This window comes from Strongylocentrotus purpuratus, unplaced genomic scaffold (assembly GCF_000002235.5).
Source record: "Strongylocentrotus purpuratus isolate Spur 01 unplaced genomic scaffold, Spur_5.0 spur5_scaffold_17, whole genome shotgun sequence".
NCBI classification, from domain to species: Eukaryota; Metazoa; Echinodermata; class Echinoidea; order Camarodonta; family Strongylocentrotidae; genus Strongylocentrotus; species Strongylocentrotus purpuratus.
Genome location: NW_022145602.1, coordinates 18,252,959 through 18,271,155, shown reverse-complemented (window position 1 = coordinate 18,271,155; position 18,197 = coordinate 18,252,959). Strand labels below are relative to the sequence as shown.

Here is an 18,197-nt window from a genome sequence, read left to right as displayed (position 1 = left end):
TACCAGCGTTTTTTTAACATGGGTGCCGCCCTGAAATGCCGCGAGAGCATTTAGTTACATCAAAATATTAAATTGGAGTATCTTCAATTTTTGTGAAACACCAAATATATTATATACCTCTTATATTTCAAAGTTACATTAATAATGCTGGATCGTTCGCTTCATAAGCTCGCAAAATTAGAAACAGGAAAATAAGAGGCAACGTGCAGCTTAAATTTCTTCTTATTAACCTACATTTGGGGAGGGGGCGCCCTCATACATTTTTAAAAATATCTTTTGTTTTGTGTCGATTACTTAAAAGCAGTAGTAGAAGTATTTTATTATTATTATTACTATTAAAAGTATAATTATTATCGTTTTTTGGTGATACTTACATGCAACCATGTCGATGGAAGATGAAGGACTAGTAGCGCAACTACCCACAATACTGTACACAGTCATATTGTACATATCGCCTGGTAATGGTAGATTAACGCAAGACGCCATGTAAGATGACTGGCTGGTGTCTTCAATGGTCGCTGGGGATGCATCACCATGGCTACATGAGATGCTGAATCTGTCGACCGCTCTCTTTGATCCAGTCCAATTCGCGCTCACGGATGTCGTGGATGCAGACCCTTCTGTGAGGTTGACAACTCCAGTAGGCCCTGCATGGATCAAAGAAATTATATTCAAGAATACTATTTAAAAATCTAATGCAATATTAAAATACACTCGAGTTCTAGTTAAGATGAAAAATAATGTTGAGTTATTTTCATTTGTAAAATGTAAGTTTATCGAATATTATAGCAGAAATTTCTCCTAAAGAGAAATGCCCTTTCAAAAACGTCCAACTCAAAATATGACAGGAAATAGCTGAAATTATGGACCAAACATATATCTTTTAGCCCAATAATAAACCTATTTTCATGTGCACTGAAATATTGTATGAATGGAAAAACTTCTGGCATGTTCTTATGAATTATATCAACAGATATTTGTTACATTCTATCTTTTGAATCAACTTTGCTTCTTGTCAATCGAGAAATATATATTTTATTAAAGAAGAATACACATACTGCCTACAGAAACTTAACAAAGGCTTAATGTTGCCACGACAAAAGAAATGTAATCGATCAAGCTTGAGTTGCAAACAAAATATTGTATGTGGTTTATATAAAACTTGCACAACAAAGGAGACATGGTAGCAAAGGATAGTAGTTATCCACTACTGGTTTGATGAACAAACCTTATTTTGTATTTCTATTTAATGTTTTCTTTTTTTTTATAGTAATTTGAAGACACCGTAGATTTTGAGTCAGAAGAAGCGAGTTACATAATCGCTAAGTTTAGGTTTTTAAAGTTACCTTATTACGCCATTTGACAGAGTACAGAGCAAGACGTCAGCAGTTGTCGAGAGAAAAATTTATTAACTTGTGACGCCAGATTGTCGCCTAAGAAGTGAGTTTTTGTAGTAATTGACATTGGATATTCAGTAATTTCATTTATGTGTGTAAGAAGTATGAGAAATTTATAATTTTCAGAGCTCAAGCAAAAGAATAAGCGGGTATTGAAATGTACATTTGAATTTGGTACTTGGGCGGATATTTGAGTTTATTTTTTTTATTTTTTTCAATGATATTTTATTTTCTCCATTGCTTTTCACAAACAATAACAAAATCAATACATAAAATAATCTGCATGTTAATATTATTATATAGAATATGATTTTACATTCACATCTAAATAATACAAATGAAATTTTACTATTTACATCAAATAAAGCATGAAACATGCATGCATGAAGAAGGCATGAACATAAAAAGACATTTAAGAGATGAAAAAAAGAAGAAGAAAAAAAAAAAAAAAAAAAAAAAATACTTACATACACACATACACACACGTGCACAGACACCCACACAAACACCCACTTAAAACATGCCTACATTTTGTGGGAATCTCGACCATTATATCAGCCATGTCCATTTCATTGCTTCTATTCGCCTTCCTTATTTTATTTATTCTGCACGAAGCTATTCTAAATTGTCCCACTTTCTAAAATGATATGTGAGTGTACCTCGGTCCCCAGCTAATTTCTTCTCCTCCTTTCTATTTTCTAATAATCTTTTCTTAATCTCCAAATAAGTTGGTGGTTTTTGTCTATTTTTACTATCTATAAATATCATATATTTTATCAAAATTATGATATGATTTAATAACTGTTCCTTCCCTATGTTAAACTCAACTATCCCTACATGGATACCTTTCCAATTTATATTTGTAATTTCTACTAAATTAAATGAATTCCCACACTCTTCCCAAATTGGTTTTACTTTCTCACAAAGACAAAATAAATGCTCGTAAGTTTCCTCATATTTACCACAAAAAGAACATAAATTTACTATTAACCATTTTAAATTTATATAAATGTAATTTGGTATATATAATATTATAAAGCATTTTAAATTGAAATTCTCTAAGCTTACCTTTCAATGTGTACTTTCTAAGTCTTAAAAATATTAATTGTATATCTTTTCCATGAATATTATAAGTCTGTTCTAAATGTCGTTCTGCATATGATTTTTCTACTTTCTTATTTAATAAAAAAGCGTATATAATTTTTGAGGTTATTTGATCTAACATATATACCTTTTCAAACATAATAATATCCATATCCAATTCCCTATCTATATTTGAGTGAGTATTTTTATTTAAAAATTGTTTCCATGAAGACGGGATGCCAAGAAAAATACGTTGTATTTTACTAATTTCTAAACTATTTAAACCTTTTCTTTGAAATTCCTCATTAGATTTTATATTACCTTCCTTATCAACAATATGATGCAACTTATAAACATTTTTGTTAAATAATCCCTCATCGAAATGAACATGACCATCGATAAAAACAATTCTATTATTATAGATAATCTCATTCCTCCTAGAAACACTTTCCTTTAACAAAAATATTCTCGTAGCCATCCAAACATCCAGCATGTCTCTATAAAATGCTGGTAATACTAATTCAGATATACCTACGGTTGCATTATTATAAAATATCAAAATATCAAAAACGTATTGCATACGTGTACAGGTCTTTGGTTTGAACGTAGGTGGCGTTTTACGAATTGTAGACGTGGCTCGTAATTTAAAAGGGAAAGTTCCGATGATATTATTAATTATATATTTTGGTTATAAAACAGTGAAAGATAACCAGTTCATGCATTAAGAGCAATTTAGAATGTGGTATATATAAAATATGATCGCTTATATCGATCCTTAAAGAAATACTAAATATATGATGAATTGTAATGTATAAATTGTTTCATCCTAAAATGCGATGGACAAGGTCTTAAATTTGTTACTTGTTAGAACCAAGGAGGGCAAGTAAAATTTATAGTTTGAGGATTTGGTGATATAAATGAAAGAAATGACTATATTTGTCATTTCTTTGTTGGTTATGCATGTATTTTTCGTATGGTCATTTAAACTAGATTTAGTCTTTAATTGGAGATTAATTGGGTATGTGATATTGACATGGTAGAATATTTAGATACAATCAAAAGTGTATTGTATTTTTATGAAATACAGAGTTCAGTTGATTTCAGTTGTAACCCATATGAGAATAGGAAAGGAAAACTCTTATACATGTTTAAGAGAGTGAATTCATTTATTGGTAACATAACACATACATATATTTTGAGTCCTTTGATTTATATCTTTGCAGATTTGAATACAATGAAATATACAGTTTCAAGTGGCAATCTGGTACGGTGTGACTGAGTTTCCTATTGATCCAACTACACTACAACACGTCTGCAATAAAATGCTGACAACTCCAATCGATGTCTGCGGAACTTACATGCATGCACCCCCACAGTTTGGATGGCGCTCTGCTTGTTGTTGCTAATAGCGACCACTGAGAGGTTGTATTCCAGTCCAGGTGTTGGTAACTCAGTACAGGAAGATGTAAAGGTATCACTCGTTGGACTAGATTCAAGCGGAATAGATGCCGGGGAGGCAGTACCAGCGGAGCACATGATATCGAAGGTGTCCACCACACTGTTAGGGATTGTCCAAGTAGCTGAGATGACGGTATTATTGGAACACCCTTCCGATATATTCACAGCACTTGGTACTGGTTTGATATAGAAACAACAAATATTGAAGTTCGTGAACATTTTGCATAGTTTATACCAGCGTTTTTTTTAACATGGGTGCCGCCCTAAGATGCCGCGAGCATTTAGTTACATCAAAATATTAATTTGGAGTATCTTCAATTTTTGTGAAACACCAAATATATAATATATACCTCTTATATTTCAAAGTTACATTAATAATGCTGGATCGTTCGCTTCATAAGCTCGCAAAATTTAGAAACAGAAAAATAAGAGGCAACGTGCAGCTTAAATTTCCTCTTATTAACCTACATTTGGGGAGGGGGCGCCCTCATACATTTTTTAAAATATCTTTTGTTTTGTGTCGATTACTTAAAGCTTATCTGCCATAGTTTACAGGAGGGATTAGAGCGCCCTGCAAGGTCACTGGACAGGTGGTTATCTCATCAACTCAGCTATCAGTTAACATAAGAAAAAGAGGATCATGGGGGACCAATGGTCACCGATTATGCATTGTTTGTTATATAGAGGGCGCAAGTAGCTACAAGTAGTGCAGTGGGACTTCAAAAGCAGTAGTAGAAGTATTTTATTTTTATTATTACTATTAAAAGTATAATTATTATCGTTTGTTGGTGATACTAACATGCAACCAGGTCGATGGAAGATGAAGGACTAGTAGCGCAACTACCCACAATACTGTACACAGTCATATTGTACATATCGCCTGGTACTGGTAAATTAACGCAAGACGCCATGTAAGATGACTGGCTGGTGTCTTCAATGGTCGCTGGGGATGCATCACCATGGCTACATGAGATGCTGAATCTGTCGACCGCTCTCTTTGATCCAGTCCAATTCGCGCTCACGGATGTCGTGGATGCAGACCCTTCTGTGAGGTTGACAACTCCAGTAGGCCCTGCATGGATCAAAGAAATTATATTCAAGAATACTATTTAAAAATCTAATGCAATATTAAAATACACTCGAGTTCTAGTTAAGATGAAAAATAATGTTGAGTTATTTTCATTTGTAAAATGTAAGTTTATCGAATATTATAGCAGAAATGTCTTCTAAAGAGGAACGCCCTTTCAACAACGTCCAACTCAAAATATGACAGGAAATAGCTGAAATTATGGACCAAACATATATCTTTTAGCCAAATAATAAACCTATTTTCATGTGCACTGAAATATTGTGTCAATGGAAAAACTTCTGGCATGTTCTTATGAATTATACCAACAGATATTTGTTACATTCTATCTTTTGAATCAACTTTGCTTCTTGTCAATCGAGAAATATAAATATATATATATATCTTTTAGCCCAATAATAAACCTATTTTCATGTGCACTGAAATATTGTGTCAATGGAAAAACTTCTGGCATTTTCTTATGAATTATACCAACAGATATTTGTTACATTCTATCTTTTGAATCAACTTTGCTTCTTGTCAATCGAGAAATATATATTTTATTAAAGAAGAATACACATACTGCCTACAGATACTTAACAAAGGCTTAATGTTGCCACGACAAAAGAGATGTAATCGATCAAGCTTGAGTTGCCAACAAAAGATTGTATGTGGTTTATATGAAACTTGCACAACAAAGGAGATATGGTAGCAAAGGATAGTAGTTATCCACTACACTACAACACGTCTGCAATAAAATGCTGACAACTCCAATCGATGTCTGCGGAACTTACATGCATGCACTCCCACAGTTTGGATGGCGCTCTGCTTGTTGTTGCTAATAGCGACCACTGAGAGGTTGTATTCCAGTCCAGGTGTTGGTAACTCAGTACAGGAAGATGTAAAGGTATCACTCGTTGGACTAGATTCAAGCGGAATAGATGCCGGGGAGGCAGTACCAGCGGAGCACATGATATCGAAGGTGTCCACCACACTGTTAGGGATTGTCCAAGTAGCTGAGATGACGGTATTATTGGAACACCCTTCCGATATATTCACAGCACTTGGTACTGGTTTGATATAGAAACAACAAATATTGAAGTTCGTGAACATTTTGCATAGTTTATACCAGCGTTTTTTTTAACATGGGTGCCGCCCTAAGATGCCGCGAGCATTTAGTTACATCAAAATATTAATTTGGAGTATCTTCAATTTTTGTGAAACACCAAATATATAATATATACCTCTTATATTTCAAAGTTACATTAATAATGCTGGATCGTTCGCTTCATAAGCTCGCAAAATTTAGACACAGAAAAATAAGAGGCAACGTGCAGCTTAAATTTCCTCTTATTAACCTACATTTGGGGAGGGGGCGCCCTCATACATTTTTTAAAATATCTTTTGTTTTGTGTCGATTACTTAAAGCTTATCTGCCATAGTTTACAGGAGGGATTAGAGCGCCCTGCAAGGTCACTGGACAGGTGGTTATCTCATCAACTCAGCTATCAGTTAACATAAGAAAAAGAGGATCATGGGGGACCAATGGTCACCGATTATGCATTGTTTGTTATATAGAGGGCGCAAGTAGCTACAAGTAGTGCAGTGGGACTTCAAAAGCAGTAGTAGAAGTATTTTATTTTTATTATTACTATTAAAAGTATAATTATTATCGTTTGTTGGTGATACTAACATGCAACCAGGTCGATGGAAGATGAAGGACTAGTAGCGCAACTACCCACAATACTGTACACAGTCATATTGTACATATCGCCTGGTACTGGTAAATTAACGCAAGACGCCATGTAAGATGACTGGCTGGTGTCTTCAATGGTCGCTGGGGATGCATCACCATGGCTACATGAGATGCTGAATCTGTCGACCGCTCTCTTTGATCCAGTCCAATTCGCGCTCACGGATGTCGTGGATGCAGACCCTTCTGTGAGGTTGACAACTCCAGTAGGCCCTGCATGGATCAAAGAAATTATATTCAAGAATACTATTTAAAAATCTAATGCAATATTAAAATACACTCGAGTTCTAGTTAAGATGAAAAATAATGTTGAGTTATTTTCATTTGTAAAATGTAAGTTTATCGAATATTATAGCAGAAATGTCTTCTAAAGAGGAACGCCCTTTCAACAACGTCCAACTCAAAATATGACAGGAAATAGCTGAAATTATGGACCAAACATATATCTTTTAGCCAAATAATAAACCTATTTTCATGTGCACTGAAATATTGTGTCAATGGAAAAACTTCTGGCATGTTCTTATGAATTATACCAACAGATATTTGTTACATTCTATCTTTTGAATCAACTTTGCTTCTTGTCAATCGAGAAATATAAATATATATATATATCTTTTAGCCCAATAATAAACCTATTTTCATGTGCACTGAAATATTGTGTCAATGGAAAAACTTCTGGCATTTTCTTATGAATTATACCAACAGATATTTGTTACATTCTATCTTTTGAATCAACTTTGCTTCTTGTCAATCGAGAAATATATATTTTATTAAAGAAGAATACACATACTGCCTACAGATACTTAACAAAGGCTTAATGTTGCCACGACAAAAGAGATGTAATCGATCAAGCTTGAGTTGCCAACAAAAGATTGTATGTGGTTTATATGAAACTTGCACAACAAAGGAGACATGGTAGCAAAGGATAGTAGTTATCCACTACACTACAACACGTCTGCAATAAAATGCTGACAACTCCAATCGATGTCTGCGGAACTTACATGCATGCACTCCCACAGTTTGGATGGCGCTCTGCTTGTTGTTGCTAATAGCGACCACTGAGAGGTTGTATTCCAGTCCAGGTGTTGGTAACTCAGTACATGAAGCTGTAAAGGTATCACTCGTTGGACTAGATTCAAGCGGAATAGATGTCGGGGAGGCAGTACCAGCGGAGCACATGATATCAAAGGTGTCCACCACACTGTTAGGGATTGTCCAAGTAGCTGAGATGACGGTATTATTGGAACACCCTTCCGATATATTCACAGCACTTGGTACTGGTTTGATATAGAAACAACAAATATTGAAGTTCGTGAACATTTTGCATAGTTTATATAAGCGTTTTTTTAACATGGGTGCCGCCCTAAGATGCCGCGAGCATTTAGTTACATCAAAATATTAATTTGGAGTATCTTCAATTTTTGTGAAACACCAAATATATTATATACCTCTTATATTTTAAAGTTACATTAATAATGCTGGATGATTCGCTTCATAAGCTCGCAAAATTTAGAAACAGGAAAATAAGAGGCAACGTGCAGCTTAAATTTCCTCTTATTAACCTTCATTTGGGGAGGGGGCGCCCTCATACATTTTTTAAAATATCTTTTGTTTTGTGTCGATTACTTAAAAGCAGTAGTAGAAGTATTTTATTATTATTATTACTATTAAAAGTATAATTATTATCGTTTTTTGGTGATACTAACATGCAACCAGGTCGATGGAAGATGAAGGACTAGTAGCGCAACTACCCACAATACTGTACACAGTCATATTGTACATATCGCCTGGTACTGGTAGATTAACGCAAGACGCCATGTAAGATGACTGGCTAGTGTCTTCAATGGTCGCTGGGGATGCATCACCATGGCTACATGAGATGCTGAATCTGTCGACCGCTCTCTTTGATCCAGTCCAATTCGCGCTCACGGATGTCGAGGATGCAGACCCTTCTGTGAGGTTGACAACTCCAGTAGGCCCTGCATGGATCAAAGAAATTATATTCAAGAATACTATTTAAAAATCTAATGCAATATTAAAATACACTCGAGTTCTAGTTAAGATGAAAAATAATGTTGAGTTATTTTCATTTGTAAAATGTAAGTTTATCGAATATTATAGCAGAAATGTCTTCTAAAGAGGAATGCCCTTTCAACAACGTCCAACTCAAAATATGACAGGAAATAGCTGAAATTATGGACCAAACATATATCTTTTAGCCCAATAATAAACCTATTTTCATGTGCACTGAAATATTGTGTCAATGGAAAAACTTCTAGCATGTTCTTATGAATTATACCAACAGATATTTGTTACATTCTATCTTTTGAATCAACTTTGCTTCTTGTCAATCGAGAAATATAAATATATATATATCTTTTAGCCCAATAATAAACCTATTTTCATGTGCACTGAAATATTGTGTCAATATAAAAACTTCTGGCATGTTCTTATGAATTATACCAACAGATATTTGTTACATTCTATCTTTTGAATCAACTTTGCTTCTTGTCAATCGAGAAATATATATTTTATTAAAGAAGAATACACATACTGCCTACAGATACTTAACAAAGGCTTAATGTTGCCACGACAAAAGAGATTAATCGATCAAGCTTGAGTTGCCAACAAAAGATTGTATGTGGCTGATATAAAACTTGCACAACAAAGGAGACATGGTAGCAAAGGATAGTAATTATCCACTACACTACAACACGTCTGCAATAAAATGCTGACAACTCCAATCGATGTCTGCGGAACTTACACGCATGCACTCCCACAGTTTGGATGGCGCTCTGCTTGTTGTTGCTAATAGCGACCACTGAGAGGTTGTATTCCAGTCCAGGTGTTGGTAACTCAGTACAGGAAGCTGTAAAGGTATCACTCGTTGGACTAGATTCAAGCGGAATAGATGTCGGGGAGGCAGTACCAGCGGAGCACATGATATCAAAGGTGTCCACCACACTGTTAGGGATTGTCCAAGTAGCTGAGATGACGGTATTATTGGAACACCCTTCCGATATATTCACAGCACTTGGTACTGGTTTGATATAGAAACAACAAATATTGAAGTTCGTGAACATTTTGCATAGTTTATATAAGCGTTTTTTTAACATGGGTGCCGCCCTAAGATGCCGCGAGCATTTAGTTACATCAAAATATTAATTTGGAGTATCTTCAATTTTTGTGAAACACCAAATATATTATATACCTCTTATATTTTAAAGTTACATTAATAATGCTGGATGATTCGCTTCATAAGCTCGCAAAATTTAGAAACAGGAAAATAAGAGGCAACGTGCAGCTTAAATTTCCTCTTATTAACCTTCATTTGGGGAGGGGGCGCCCTCATACATTTTTTAAAATATCTTTTGTTTTGTGTCGATTACTTAAAAGCAGTAGTAGAAGTATTTTATTATTATTATTACTATTAAAAGTATAATTATTATCGTTTTTTGGTGATACTAACATGCAACCAGGTCGATGGAAGATGAAGGACTAGTAGCGCAACTACCCACAATACTGTACACAGTCATATTGTACATATCGCCTGGTACTGGTAGATTAACGCAAGACGCCATGTAAGATGACTGGCTAGTGTCTTCAATGGTCGCTGGGGATGCATCACCATGGCTACATGAGATGCTGAATCTGTCGACCGCTCTCTTTGATCCAGTCCAATTCGCGCTCACGGATGTCGAGGATGCAGACCCTTCTGTGAGGTTGACAACTCCAGTAGGCCCTGCATGGATCAAAGAAATTATATTCAAGAATACTATTTAAAAATCTAATGCAATATTAAAATACACTCGAGTTCTAGTTAAGATGAAAAATAATGTTGAGTTATTTTCATTTGTAAAATGTAAGTTTATCGAATATTATAGCAGAAATGTCTTCTAAAGAGGAATGCCCTTTCAACAACGTCCAACTCAAAATATGACAGGAAATAGCTGAAATTATGGACCAAACATATATCTTTTAGCCCAATAATAAACCTATTTTCATGTGCACTGAAATATTGTGTCAATGGAAAAACTTCTAGCATGTTCTTATGAATTATACCAACAGATATTTGTTACATTCTATCTTTTGAATCAACTTTGCTTCTTGTCAATCGAGAAATATAAATATATATATATCTTTTAGCCCAATAATAAACCTATTTTCATGTGCACTGAAATATTGTGTCAATATAAAAACTTCTGGCATGTTCTTATGAATTATACCAACAGATATTTGTTACATTCTATCTTTTGAATCAACTTTGCTTCTTGTCAATCGAGAAATATATATTTTATTAAAGAAGAATACACATACTGCCTACAGATACTTAACAAAGGCTTAATGTTGCCACGACAAAAGAGATTAATCGATCAAGCTTGAGTTGCCAACAAAAGATTGTATGTGGTTGATATAAAACTTGCACAACAAAGGAGACATGGTAGCAAAGGATAGTAGTTATCCACTACACTAGATTACGTCTGCAATAAAATGCTGACAACTCCAATCGATGTCTGCGGAACTTACATGCATGCACCCCCACAGTTTGGATGGCGCTCTGCTTGTTGTTGCTAATAGCGACCACTGAGAGGTTGTATTCCAGTCCAGGTGTTGGTAACTCAGTACAGGAAGCTGTAAAGGTATCACTCGTTGGACTAGATTCAAGCGGAATAGATGCCGGGGAGGCAGTACCAGCGGAGCACATGATATCGAAGGTGTCAACCACACTGTTAGGGATTTTCCAAGTAGCTGAGATGACGGTATTATTGGAACACCCTTCCGATATATTCACAGCACTTGGTACTGGTTTGATATAGAAACAACAAATATTGAAGTTCGTGAACATTTTGCATAGTTTATACAAGCGTCTTTTAAACATGGGTGCCGCCCTAAGATGCCGCGAGCATTTAGTTACATCGAAATATTAATTTGGAGTATCTTCAATTTTTGTGAAACACCAAATATATTATATACCTCTTATATTTCAAAGTTACATTAATAATGCTGGATCGTTCACTTCATAAGCTCGCAAAATTTAGAAACAGAAAAATAAGAGGCAACGTGCAGCTTAAATTTCCTCTTATTAACCTTCATTTGGGGAGGGGGCGCCCTCATACATTTTTTAAAATATCTTTTGTTTTGTGTCGATTACTTAAAAGCAGTAGTTGAAGTATTTTCTTATTATTATTACTATTAAAAGTATAATTATTATCGTTTTTTGGTGATACTAACATGCAACCAGGTCGATGGAAGATGAAGGACTAGTAGCGCAACTACCCACAATACTGTACACAGTCATATTGTACATATCGCCTGGTACTGGTAGATTAACGCAAGACGCCATGTAAGATGACTGGCTGGTGTCTTCAATGGTCGCTGGGGATGCATCACCATGGCTACATGAGATGCTGAATCTGTCGACCGCTCTCTTTGATCCAGTCCAATTCGCGCTCACGGATGTCGTGGATGCAGACCCTTCTGTGAGGTTGACAACTCCAGTAGGCCCTTCATGGATCAAAGAAAATATACTCAAGAATACTATTTAAAAATCTTATGCAATATCAAAATACACTCGAATTCTAGTTAAGATGAAAAATAATGTTGAGTTATTTTCATTTGTAAAACGTAAGTTTATCGAATATTATAGCAGAAATGTCTCCTAAAGAGGAATGCCCTTTCAACAACGTCCAACTCAAAATATGACAGGAAATATTTGAAATTATGGACCAAACATATATCTTTTAGCTCAATAATATACCTATTTTCATGTGCACTGAAATATTGTGTCAATGGAAAAACTTCTAGCATGTTCTTATGAATTATACCAACAAATATTTGTTACATTCTATCTTTTGAATCAATTTTGCTTCTTGTCAGTCGAGAAATATATATTTTATTAAAGAAGAATACACATAATGCCTACGAATAATTAACAAAGCCGTAATCTTGCCACGACAAAAGAGATGTAATCGATCAAGCTTGAGTTGCCAACAAAAGATTGTATGTGGTTGATATAAAACTTGAACAACAAAGGAGACATAGTAGCAAAGGATAGTAGTTATCCACTACACTACAACACGTCTGCAATAAAATGCTGACAACTCCAATCGATGTCTGCGGAACTTACATGCATGCACCCCCACAGTTTGGATGGCGCTCTGCTTGTTGTTGCTAATAGCGACCACTGAGAGGTTGTATTCCAGTCCAGGTGTTGGTAACTCAGTACAGGAAGCTGTAAAGGTATCACTCGTTGGACTAGATTCAAGCGGAATAGATGCCGGGGAGGCAGTACCAGCGGAGCACATGATATCGAAGGTGTCAACCACACTGTTAGGGATTTTCCAAGTAGCTGAGATGACGGTATTATTGGAACACCCTTCCGATATATTCACAGCACTTGGTACTGGTTTGATATAGAAACAACAAATATTGAAGTTCGTGAACATTTTGCATAGTTTATACCAGCGTTTTTAATATGGGTGCCGCCCTGAGATGCCGCCCTGAGATGCCGCGAGAGCATTTAGTTACATCAAAATATTAATTTGGAGTATCTTCAATTTTTGTGAAACACCAAATATATTATATACCTCTTATATTTCAAAGTTACATTAATAATGCTGGATCGTTCGCTTCATAAGCTCGCAAAATTTAGAAACAGGAAAATAAGAGGCAACGTGCAGCTTAAATTTCCTCTTATTAACCTACATTTGGGGAGGGGGCGCCCTCATACATTTTTAAATATCTTTTGTTTTGTGTCGATTACTTAAAAGCAGAAGTAGAAGTATTTTTATTTTTATTATTACTATTAAAAGTATGACGTTTGAAGGTTTGCATGGTGGTATGAATAATCGCGGTAGAGGTTTACGGTACACCATGTGTAAAGTCCTAGAAGGACTAAGGAAAGTGGATAGAAAATAGAGGTGAAATACAAAGGCGGGAAAGTGGAGGTTGGAAGGAAGAGTATCTTTCGGAAGTGAGTATAGTCCTGAAAAGGACTGTAAACCAGAAAGTTGTAGATAGGATGAGAGGTTGGAGTAGAAGACTGGATTGAGTTGGAGAGTTGAGTAGAGTTGTAGAGCAGGAGCAGGAGAGTAGATCCGACGTTTCGGACAGGTTGACTGTCCGTCTTCAGGTGTGAGTAAGTGAAGACGGACAGTCAACCTGTCCGAAACGTCGAGTCTACTCTCCTGCTCCTGCTCTACAACTCTACTCAACTCTCCAACTCAATCCAGTCTTCTACTCAAACCTCTCATCCTATCTACAACTTTCTGGTTTACAGTCCTTTTCAGGACTATACTCACTTCCGAAAGATACTCTTCCTTCCAACCTCCACTTTCTCGCCTTTCTATTTCACCTCTATTTTCTAAACACTTTCCTTAGTTCTTCTAGGACTTTACACATGGTGTACCGTAAACCTCTACCGCGATTATTAAAAGTATAATTATTATTGTTTGTTGGTGATACTAACATGCAACCAGGTCGATGGAAGATAAGGTACTAGTAGCGCAACTACCCACAATACTGTACACAGTCATATTGTACATATCGCCTGGTACTGGTAGATTAACGCAAGACGCCATGTAAGATGACTGGCTGGTGTCTTCAATGGTCGCTGGGGATGCATCACCATGGCTACATGAGATGCTGAATCTGTCGACCGCTCTCTTTGATCCAGTCCAATTCGCGCTCACGGATGTCGTGGATGCAGACCCTTCTGTGAGGTTGACAACTCCAGTAGGCCCTGCATGGATCAAAGAAATTATATTCAAGAATACTATTTAAAAATCTTATGCAATATTAAAATACACTCGAATTCTAGTTAAGATGAAAAATAATGTTGAGGTATTTTCATTTGTAAAACGTAAGTTTATCGAAGATTATAGCAGAAATGTCTCCTAAAGAGGAATGCCCTTGCAACAACGTCCAACTCAAAATATGACAGGAAATAGCTGAAATTGTGGACCAAACATATATCTTTTAGCCCAATAATATACCTATTTTCATGTGCACTGAAATATTGTGTCAATGGAAAACCTTTGGCATGTTCTTATAACTTATACCAACAAATATTTGTTACATTCTATCTTTTGAATCAACTTTGCTTCTTGTCAATCGAGAAATATATATTTTATTAAAGAAGAATACACATACTGCCTACAGATACTTAACAAAGCCATAATGTTGCCACGACAAAAGAGATGTAATCGATCAAGCTTGAGTTGCCAACAAAAGATTGTATGTGGTTGATATAAAACTTGCAAACCAAAGGAGACATAGTAGCAAAGGATAGTAGTTATCCACTACACTAGATTACGTCTGCAATAAAATGCTGACAACTCCAATCGATGTCTGCGGAACTTACATGCATGCACCCCCACAGTTTGGATGGCGCTCTGCTTGTTGTTGCTAATAGCGACCACTGAGAGGTTGTATTCCAGTCCAGGTAATGGTAACTCAGTACAGGAAGCTGTAAAGGTATCACTCGTTGGACTAGATTCAAGCGGAATAGATGCCGGGGAGGCAGTACCAGCGGAGCACATGATATCGAAGGTGTCAACCACACTGTTAGGGATTGTCCAAGTAGCTGAGATGACGGTATTATTGGAACACCCTTCCGATATATTCACAGCACTTGGTACTGGTTTGATATAGAAACAACAAATATTGAAGTTCGTGAACATTTTGCATAGTTTATACCAGCGTTTTTAATATGGGTGCCGCCCTGAGATGCCGCCCTGAGATGCCGCGAGAGCATTTAGTTACATCAAAATATTAATTTGGAGTATCTTCAATTTTTGTGAAACACCAAATATATTATATACCTCTTATATTTCAAAGTTACATTAATAATGCTGGATCGTTCGCTTCATAAGCTCGCAAAATTTAGAAACAGGAAAATAAGAGGCAACGTGCAGCTTAAATTTCCTCTTATTAACCTACATTTGGTGAGGGGGTGGCTTATACATTTTTCAAAATATCTTTTGTTTGGTGTCGATTATTTAAAAGCAGTAGTAGAAGTATTTTATTTTTATTATTACTATTAAAAGTATAATTATTATTGTTTGTTGGTGATACTAACATGCAACCAGGTCGATGGAAGATGAAGTACTAGTAGCGCAACTACCCACAATACTGTACACAGTCATATTGTACATATCGCCTGGTACTGGCAGATTAATGCAAGACGCCATGTAAGATGACTGGCTGGTGTCTTCAATGGTCACTGGGGATGCATCACCATGGCTACATGAGATGCTGAATCTGTCGACCGCTCTCTTTGATCCAGTCCAATTCGCGCTCACGGATGTCGTGGATGCAGACCCTTCTGTGAGGTTGACAACTCCAGTAGGCCCTGCATGGATCAAAGAAATTATGTTCAAGAATACTATTTAAAAATCTTATGCAATATTAAAATACACTCGAATTCTAGTTAAGATGAAAAATAATGTTGAGGTATTTCATTTGTAAAACGTAAGTTTATCGAATATTATAGCAGAAATGTCCCCTAAAGAGGAATGCCCTTCAACAACGTCCAACTCAAAAATATGACAGGAAATAGTTGAAATTATTGACCAAACATATATCTTTTAGCCCAATAATATACCTATTTTCATTTGCACTGAAATATTGTGTCAATGAAAAACCTTTGGCATGTTCTTATAAATTATACCAACAAATATTTGTTACATTCTATCTTTTGAATCAACTTTGCTTCTTGTCAATCGAGAAATATATATTTTATTAAAGAAGAATACACATACTGCCTACAGATACTTAACAAAGCCATAATGTTGCCACGACAAAAGAGATGTAATCGATCAAGCTTGAGTTGCCAACAAAAGATTGTATGTGGTTGATATAAAACTTGCACAACAAAGGAGACATAGTAGCAAAGGATAGTAGTTATCCACTACACTAGATTACGTCTGCAATAAAATGCTGACAACTCCAATCGATGTCTGCGGAACTTACATGCATGCACTCCCACAGTTTGGATGGCGCTCTGTTTGTTGTTGCTAATAGCGACCACTGAGAGGTTGTATTCCAGTCCAGGTGTTGGTAACTCAGTACAGGAAGCTGTAAAGGTATCACTCGTTGGACTAGATTCAAGCGGAATAGATGCCGGGGAGGCAGTACCAGCGGAGCACATGATATCAAAGGTGTCTACCACACTGTTAGGTATTGTCCAAGTAGCTGAGATGACGGTATTATTGGAACACCCTTCCGATATGTTCACAGCACTTGGTACTGGTTTGATATAGAAACAACAAATATTGAAGTTCGTGAACATTATCCATAGTTTATACCAGCGCTTTTTAATATGGGTGCCGCCCTGAGATGCCGCGAGAGAATTTAGTTACATCAAAATATTATTTTGGAGTTACTTCTATTTTGTGAAACACCAAATATATTATATACCTCTTATATTTGAAAATAACATTAATAATGCAGGATCGTTCGCGTCATTAGCTCGCGAAATTTAAAAACAGGAAAATAAGAGGCAACGTGCACCTTAAATATCCTCTTATTAATTTACATTTGGGGGAGTGGGCGCCCTCATACATTATTTTATATTTTCTCTATTGTGTCGATTACTAAATAGCAGTAGTAGAAGTATTATTATTATTATTACTATGAAAAGTATAATTATTATCGTTTGTTGGTGTTACTAACATGCAACCAGGTCGATGGAAGATGAAGTACTAGTAGCGCAACTACCCACAATACTGTACACAGTCATATTGTACGTATCGCCTGGTACTGGCAGATTAACGCAAGACGCCATGTAAGATGACTGGTTGGTGTCTTTAATGGTCGCTGGGGATGCATCACCGTTGCTACATGAGATGTTGAAACTGTCGACCGCGATCTTTGGTCCAGTCCAATTCGCGCTCACGGATGTCGTGGATGAAGACCCTTCTGTGAGGTTGACAACTTCAGCAGGCCCTGCATGGATTAAAGAAATCATATTTAAGAATACTATTTAAAAATCTAATGCAATATTAAAATACACTCGGGTTCTAGTTAAGATAAAAGTAATGTTGAGTTAAATTCATTTGTAAAATGTCGGTTTGGAGAATATTATAGCAGAAAAGTCCCCTAAAAAGATTGCTCTTTCAATATGGTCCAAGTCAAAAAATGACAGGAAATAGCTGAAATTTTAGACCAAACATTGTTCTGTTGGCCCAATCACATACCTATATTTATGAGCACTGAATGTGGGTTATCATGTGTGTTTACTCGTCTTCAAAATGATACCCTATCTGTTATGATTCTTCATTCATGGAATGTGGAAAGAAACACTAAATAGTATTATATAAATAAATAATGTTATTATACAATAAATAGTATTATACCCCAAATATCAATATAAACATTAATATTGTTATTTCACTTTTTAAGAAAGAAATAACACGGAATAATGGTAATCATCGCTCAT

General features: G+C 35.8%; 1 protein-coding gene across 1 annotated transcript; it reads right to left on the bottom strand.

The window, feature by feature from the left end:
• Positions 1-13: 13 nt before the first annotated feature.
• Positions 14-17,726, bottom strand: LOC587815 (fibronectin-like). The gene is made up of 18 exons (XM_030988276.1): positions 17,432-17,726; positions 16,730-17,005; positions 15,837-16,109; positions 15,120-15,395; positions 14,226-14,498; positions 12,885-13,160; positions 11,990-12,262; positions 11,285-11,560; positions 10,227-10,499; positions 9,522-9,797; positions 8,464-8,736; positions 7,759-8,034; positions 6,698-6,970; positions 5,799-6,074; positions 4,738-5,010; positions 3,839-4,114; positions 375-647; positions 14-30 (listed from the first exon to the last, which is right to left on the bottom strand). The coding sequence occupies exons 1-18, from the start codon at positions 17,724-17,726 to the stop codon at positions 14-16; spliced, it is 4,704 nt and encodes a 1,567-aa protein (XP_030844136.1).
• Positions 17,727-18,197: the final 471 nt, after the last annotated feature.

Coding starts and splice junctions, on each gene's coding strand:
- LOC587815 (XM_030988276.1), bottom strand. CDS start 17,726: ATGATTTCTTTAATCCATGCAGGGCCTGCTGAAGTTGTCAACCTCACA. Junction 5,011..5,798: donor AACTGTGGGAGTGCATGCAT/GTAAGTTCCGCA, acceptor TGATCCATGCAG/GGCCTACTGGAGTTGTCAAC. Junction 648..3,838: donor AACTGTGGGGGTGCATGCAT/GTAAGTTCCGCA, acceptor TGATCCATGCAG/GGCCTACTGGAGTTGTCAAC.